Below are 8,183 nucleotides of genomic sequence, written 5' to 3' on the forward strand. Positions count from 1 at the left end.
CAAACATTTCTGAAAGGAACTTAGCAGAGTTTCATAGAACTATTAGAGATAAGAAGCAATATTACAACTCTGAACACAGAAACACTGAATATGAAAAGCAAAAAACAAATCACTTAAATGAGGAGGTTTGGATTACGATGGCAATTGGACCTGGATTTTAAGTGATGCGGTATAAAATGTGATGTCCCATGACTACATCTCTTAGCAATGGCAATCCCAGTAGTTCTGGTTGCTGTCATAACCCAGAATTGCATGGATTGTTAAGTGGGAAGAAGCTGGAATCCCAAGTGAAGAGGATACGAGTATAGTGCCATGAAGGAACTGGTGGGTGCCATGAGTGGGCATTATTGTCTGTTCATTTTAGGGTGCAAAGCTAGGGCCCTGTCAAATTAAACCTAGGACTCATTGGTCTAAAGCAGGGGTTCTCAACCTTGGCAACTTTAAGACTTGTGGACTTCAACTCCCAGCAAAGCTGGCTGAGTAATTCTGGGAGTTGAAGTCCACAAGTCTTAAAGTTGCCAAGGTTGAGAACCCCTGAAGCCCTCTGAGCCTTTCAGCAGATTCTTTAGCCAGGAAATGAACTAGAAACACTCAAGTGCTTTTTTTTTTCTGCTGTGCCTAGCAATATGAAATAAACAGTGATTCTTCTGCTATGGATTCCAGATTTATTAACAATCTGCATGACTATTAATCAAAGCAGCTTGACCAACCCCACATGGGTCAGAACATTTAAAAAAAGGAGGCAGTGTCATGTGTGAGTCAAGGCAGTTAGATATTCTTTCTTAGACGCAGGAGTGGTTCCTGCTTCGTTATAGGAGACCATAAACATGACTATTCGTGGAAGAAAAATAAATCAGCAGAGCCGGAAGACATGACGGTGGTCAACGTGTCTCCTACCTGAGTAAGATGTTCAAGCATTTTCCCTATCCAGACACTCTGGATCTTTCCCTATCCAGACACTCTTATAGGAAACAGATCTGGATCTTTCCCTATCCAGACACTCTTATAGGAAACAGATCTGGATCTTTCCCTATCCAGACACTTATAGGAAACAGATCTGTCAGGTTCATTTTAAGTGGGATTTAGGCAGTTCAGAACAGAGTAGTCTTAATGGAGTCTTCCCTTAAGGGAGACTTCTTTTCGGAGCGGAGATTAAGGGTTTTAATCTCAGCCCCGACGAGGTGAAAGCTATTGAAAATCACGCTGCGGGAAAAGGGGGAACCGCTTTGCGCCGGGCGTCTAACGTGCGGGGGGCGGGGGAGGGAGGCTGACTCTACGTACAGGACCAAAGCCGACTCACGTTGTAAGTGTGGAAACTCTTCCCCACCGAGGTGACCAGGTAGAACTCGCGGTGGCGTCGGTGGTAGCGCAGCACGTGCGGCAGATGATTGCAGTGGAGCCCGAGCACGCGGAAGCCGGCAAAGAGCCCGCCGCCTCTGCTGGGCTCCTCCGAGTCGACAGCACCAGCAGTTGACATCCCTGAACCTCCTCCGGCGCCGACCCACGGTCCCCAACCACGTTGTTTTAGACCTATAGGACTTCCGGAAATGCTCCCGGCTACTTCCGGCGCGCTCTCTGCTAACTCCGTACACAAAAGCGGGTCGCCTTCCTTTGCTTGTTTTGGTTGAGTGGGTTCTCTAGTTCCGCGTGCTGTGTGGTCCGCCTTTTCCAAATGCGGGTGGTGGGCGCGTTTGCTTTTCTTTCTGCTTTGCACGCACACTCATTTCATGTACAGGTGAAACTCGAAAAATTAGAATATCGTGCAAAAGTTCATTTAGTTCAGTAATGCAACTTAAAAGGTGAACCTAATATATGAGATAGACTCGTTACGTGCAAAGATTGTGGATTTGGGGTTTTCATGAGCTGTAAGCCATAATCATCACAGTTATGACACATCACGGCTTGAACTATCTTGCTTTGCATGTAATGAGTCTATCTCATATATTAGGTTCACCTTTTAAGTTGCATTACTGAAATAAATGAACTTTTGCACGATATTCTAATTTTTCAAGTTTTACCTGTATTCATGAAGCTGCTTTTATTCAGAATAAACGTGTAACCCGGTCTACGGATTACTGAGCAATTACACGCTACCGTGGTTTCTTGTTTAAAAATGCAATTATTTCACACATTCTTTTAAGAGCGGTCATTAAAGAATTTTCTGAGAACGAACTCCCCCCAAATTCGATGTAAATGAGCCTTAAACATTCATTTAGCCCTATTTAACAGAACAATTTATTTAGGATTTCCATACAGTTCGATACACAGCATGCAAATACGACAAAAATTATCTAGGAAATGTATTGTTACTTTTCTATCACAAAATGTAGAATGTATTCCATGAGAAGACTAATTTTCAATATTATTAGTTGCCATGAAGGAAGAATTCAGAACAGTAATCCCACATTTGGGGGCGGGGGCTGCAGCACTTTGGAGATTTTGAAAGCATGAGGCAGATTACCAGCCTGGGGAACCATGAGCGGGATGGAGCCCATTAAATAAATAGTATCAATGTGTGTTGTCACTGTAGTGGGGGGAATGGGGAATTATTATTTTTCTTATTTTTAGAATAGAATATCTTTATTGTCATTGTGTATCCCACAACAAAATTAAGTGCTGTCCATAGTGCACACTACACACAAGTAAAAACCACAAGTAAAAAACCCCCAAACATAATATACATACAACCTTCACATTCTGTTCATTATTGCGCTGCCCCTAATGCACTTCAATGTTGCAGTATACAGTAGTATTTAATATGGTTACAGCTCTGGGATAAAAACTATTTTTCAACCTATTTGTCTTTCTTTTTATTATCTGCCAGATGGTAATAGTTCAAAAAAAAAGAATGTCCAGGATGAAATGAGTCTTTAAGAATGTTTTCAACTTTCCTAAGACAGCAGGAACTGTACAGTTTATTGGGGGGGGGGGGGAGAGGAGAGGGCAGCCAATAATCCTCTGGGCGATGGTAATGACCCTCTGGAGCGCTTTCCTATCTGTTTCTTTTATATGGAGTTTTATATCTGTGTAAGCCGCATTGAGTCACCATGTGTGAATAGGCAGCAATATAAATATTCTAAACAAATATATACAAGATTTCCATTTATCAGAAGACAAACTGGGAAGGTTGCTTACACCTCCCCCATTAGTTAACCTTTGGACTTTTTATAGAGATGTGAGAAGTTTTATATCAAAGTATATTTTACTCTTTATACTGCTTTCATCTTCCCCTTAAAATATTAACAGAATCAACAATGTCTGAGAATCAGTGTCTCTCCTAGATAATTGATGGTCAAGCTGAAACTAAATTAATCAAGTAAAATATCAATAAGATAGCAAATGAGAAAATCCCTTTCTCAAACTTACCTCAAACCCCCAAATAAGTTACCCAGACCTAATCCACATATCAAAGAATAAGATCTGCAAACACAGAGTTAATTAAATTAGGTCTCCCAGAGGAATTGCATGTTCACAACATACACACACACACACTCACGCACACGCCTCTCAAGTATCACCCTAGAATCAGCATGTGACACACTGACAAGCTCCCCCTATAAAAATCTCCTAGTGTACACCATTTCTTTACAGCCTGTCCCTAAAAGCAAACTGTTTGCTTTTAAGAATAAATATTTTTTCTTTCCTCACAGCTGCCTGGATCTCATTTTTATTTATTATTACACAGCCCTGGCTCAAGTTGGAACCCCAAATTATTCTTCTGACAGAGAGTCAAGCATATTTTCAAAAAAGCATCTATCTTATTTTCTAAGAATTTATCTACAGAACTGAAAAAAAATCAAAGCAAGGAGTTTTGTGGATAAGAACTAATGAATTTACTTGAACATCAAGAATTAATAACAAATATATATATTTCTTTGGCAGTACAGGTAGTACTTGCTTAAGTCCTTAAGGACTGTCCTGTTTAGCAACAGTTCAAAGTAATGACAGCGCTAAAAAGTAATTTTACAACATCTCCTTGCATTTATGACTCTTGCAACATCAGGGACTTTGCAACTGATGGACATTTACAACCATCCCAGTGTCCCATGATCACCATTTGTGTGCTTTTCCAGCTGGATTCCAAGAAAAAAACTCAAATGGAGAGGCCAGCAATAAAATCCCAAGTTGTAGTCAATGTCTCACTTAACTGTAGTGGAGTAAGGCTATTGTGGTCACATGATATGTCACTTAACAACTCTTATCACTTAATGATGGAGTTGCTGATCCCAACTGTCATTAAGTGAAGACTACTGTACCTATAGCTAGACACTATTACATAGCACAGTACACAAGTACAGTGCCCACTTTATGCTTTTCAATTCTGATGCACAGAATACTTAACAGAATCACAACCTTGGATTAAATGGCAACTGGAACTAGGACTGCTGTTGCTACATCACTTAGTAATGACAGTCCTGGTAGTCCAGGTTGCCATCATAACCCAAGATGTGAGGGTCATTAAGTGGAAACAGTGGGAGACCAGGTAAGGAGGGTGGGTGAGGGGTACTGTAGGAGGGTGCAGGAGGCTGTGGGAGGCTTAGTGCAGGCAGCCCCCAAGTTGGAGGCTAGAGGAGGAAAGTGTCGAGGCATGGTGCAAATATAGAAAAGTGAGAGTGTATGAATGGCGTGAAAGGGCATGAAAACAGGACTGGAGTGAGTGGCAAGATACAAGGCAAAGTGTGTGTGTGTGTGTAGCACAGTGAAACATGAATGCAGGAAGCTGTGAGAATTTACTAGAGCAACGTGCAACCTTCCCTGCCAGCTTTCCCATTGACTTGGCATGTGAGAAGCTAGGGAAGGTCACAAATGGTGTTTTGTCAGTTTCGGATTACTGAAATATGTTCACCCATGCATTTTTTCTTATGCCAAAGTTATTTCTACTTTGCTATCTTTGGGGGTAAGAAATATTACAATACAATACTTAAAACCACTAAGAGAAGCAATATGATGGGTGGAGATTCAGTACTATTAATATGCTAATGATAAAGGTAAAGGTTTTCCCTGTCTAGTCATGTCTGAATCTAGAGGGTGGCACTCATCTCCATTTTTAGCTGAGGAAGCTTGGGTTGTCTGAAGACATTTCCGTAGTCCTGTGACCAGCATGACTATACACTGGGGCACATGGAACACTGTTACCTTCCCTCCAAAGTGGTACCTATTTATCTATTCGCATTTGCATGTTTTCAAACTACTAAGTGAGCAGAAGTTGGGTCAAGGACAGGAGCTCACCTTGTCGCCAGGTTGTCAACTTTTAGCTGACAATCTCAGAGTCTGTAATGACTGAGCCATTCTGTCCTTCATGCTAATGATACTCAATCTTATTCATTATTCATTTACTTATTCATCATATTTCTATAGTTGCCCATTTCACAGAAAAGTGATTCTATAAGCAATAAAACATTTGTAGCTTAATAAGCTACAAGGAGAGAAGCAATCTAGAANGCTCCAACACTGGAAGTTTTTAAGAAGAGACTGGACAGCCATTTGTCCGAAATGGTATAGGGTTTCCTGCCTGAGCAGGGGGTTGGACTAGATGACCTTCAAGGTCCCTTCCAACTTTACTATTATTATTATTATTATTATTATTATTATTATTATTATTATTATTATTATTATTATTATTATTATTATTATTATAAGCCTCTTCAACTGCCACCTTAGGAAACAATCACAGATTAAGTAAAGAGATTTCAGAAGTAGGAACTACAGTCTTATCAAACTTGGTTGGATTTTATGTTCTATCTGAATAATACTAGATAATAACCTGGTATACTTCTTATAAGTGATAAATTTTCATATGTATGCTATCTGACTTTTTATCTACATCACAGGTGCCAAACTCACGATGTCACGTGACATGTCATGACGTATCGCATCTTTTTTCCCATTGCCGGCAATGGGGTGGGCGCGGTTTTGGCGTGACGCATCCAACCTGCGGGCCGGCAGTTTGACACCCCTGATCTACATGGTAAGATTTTTTTTGTATTTTCTATATTTCTTTCTATGTATGTATGTATGTTTATATGTTGGAATTATGTCAGCGCAGCTACCTGATATTGTAAAAGAAAAAATAAATGAACTAACAAAATTTTTTTGGGCATCTAACATTAGGCTCCCCCCCCTCCAAAAAAAGTGGTTACAGCTCATATCACAGATTGCCTCATGTCCTGCTGGATTAGAATGTATGTAAGCACCAGCAAATAAATACATATTACACTTTTAGCACTTGAATAAAAAAAGGCTGGTTCATAACAGGGATTGGAACAGGTCTGTATCTGCTGCTCTAATAAAATTTGAGCATAGTATTTTGTTTAATATCCTTAATCTCCTTAAAGTATTTTGTTTAATATCCTTAATCTCCTTAATGACATATATGAATATCCCACTAATTCCTTTCTTCCTGTTGCAATGCTCCAATTGGTTGTCTTTTTCATATATAACGTTTGGTTACTTTAATCAAAACAGACATTTTCGTTTGTTATCGACGAATTACTTTTGTAGCGGTAAAAGAACAATACAGTATAGAAAAAAATGAATTATAAACAATTAAGAAAATCACGAATGTATTGAAACGAATAAAGATTTCCTTACAACACTACGTATATGTATATATATAAATATTTGTGAAATTCTTATAACTATTATATTAGATTTTAAGAAATGCTCTTATTAGGAAGCTGACTTATAGTAAACAAAACACTCTAATTATAAAAAGCCTTTGTGAAAAACTCCTGAAGGATTTCTTTAAATGGAATTGTTAGCTAAATAGTAAATGCAGTTCAATTTAACTAAATATATATACAGTCCTCAACTTATGACTATTCGTTCAGTGATTATTCAGTTGCAGTGGCAATTTCTCACACACCCCCCAGTCACAATTGCATCTGGGTATTTGGCCAGTGGCTCATCTTAACAATTTTTTGCAGCATCCCATGGTCATGTGATCACTATTTGCAACTTTTTCTGCCAATTTCCACTATTTATTTTTTGTTTCCTGCAAAAATGCCCATTGGGGAAAATTGATTTGCTTAATTACTTTGGTGTTTGCTTTATGACCACTGCAAACAATGTGAAAAATCAGGTCCTGTCACATAATACCTCAATTTATGACCATAATGACTTACGACCGTAATTCTGGACTCAATTACAATTTACAGCAGTAAATTGAGACTAACTGTAAGGTGACATACATAGGGTACAGATCCTTATAAGGACTCTGAGCAGTGTTTTTGGTGCATGTGGCAGACATTATTACTTAATCTCTATTCTTGAATTATTCACAATATATCTTGGAAAATAGGTTCAACTGCATCAGACTGTCAGCCAGCTAGTTATTGGGCCCAGTGTTCTGGATCATGCTAAATCCACTATGGAATCTGAGCAAGCAAATATGACATGCCTACATTCAGTAACAAAAAATTCTGTTAAGAACAACAGAAAGAAAAGCATTTTCTTCTATTGATCTGGAGCTTTCTGCATTTAGTTTTAATGGACAATTCCAAGTTCTACAAATATGTAGAAGAGAGAGAAAACTTTTGTCTACATTTTCCATATTACGCCTGCTTTTGCAAATCTTCATAATATCTCTCCTCACCCACCTTCCCTCTAAACATAAAAAGCCCTAATTGCTGTACAGATTTCCCTCAACTTATGGCCACAACTGAGATCAAAATTGCAGTCACTAAATCATGTGATTATTAAGCAGGTCATTGCATGAATGGATCCAGTGAGTTAGAACAACTTTTAAGACAGACCATGTGATTATTAAGTGAAGCAAAGCAAATCTGGCTTCCCCCATTGACTTGGTTTGTCAGAAGCTGGCTGAGAAGGTTGCAAATTGCGATCATATGGCTGCAAGACACTGCAACCAGTCTGAAATGTGAACCAAGTGCCCAAATTGTGATCATGTGACCAGGGGGGTGATATAATATCAAAGGTTAATTATAAGTCACTTTTTCCAGTGCCATCATAATCCCGAACCATCATTAAACACATGGTTGTAAGTCTAGGACAGGGGTGGGAACCTTGGTTCTTTTATGACTTGTGGACTTCAACTCCCAGAATTCCTGAGCCAGTTGAAGTCCACAAGTCATAAAAGAGCCAAGGTTCCCCACCCCTGGTCTAGGAGAACGCCCCCCCCCAGGTTGCGTGTAGGGTCTGTCTGGGGAGTGCAACCTGATGAA

General features: G+C 39.3%; 1 protein-coding gene across 1 annotated transcript in view; it reads right to left on the bottom strand.

The window, feature by feature from the left end:
• Window positions 1-1,533, bottom strand: part of WDR36 (WD repeat domain 36) — a 33,665-nt gene extending 32,132 nt beyond the window's left edge. Inside the window, exon 1 of the mRNA XM_015826161.1 lies at window positions 1,301-1,533. Within this exon, the coding sequence (XP_015681647.1) occupies window positions 1,301-1,477 (177 nt within the window). The 5' untranslated portion in view covers window positions 1,478-1,533. The remainder of the gene's footprint in view (window positions 1-1,300) is intronic.
• Between the last annotated feature and the right edge of the window lie 6,650 nt (window positions 1,534-8,183).

This window comes from Protobothrops mucrosquamatus, unplaced genomic scaffold, assembly GCF_001527695.2.
Source record: "Protobothrops mucrosquamatus isolate PMUCROS unplaced genomic scaffold, P.Mucros_1.0 scaffold2985, whole genome shotgun sequence".
Classification (NCBI taxonomy): domain Eukaryota; kingdom Metazoa; phylum Chordata; class Lepidosauria; order Squamata; family Viperidae; genus Protobothrops; species Protobothrops mucrosquamatus.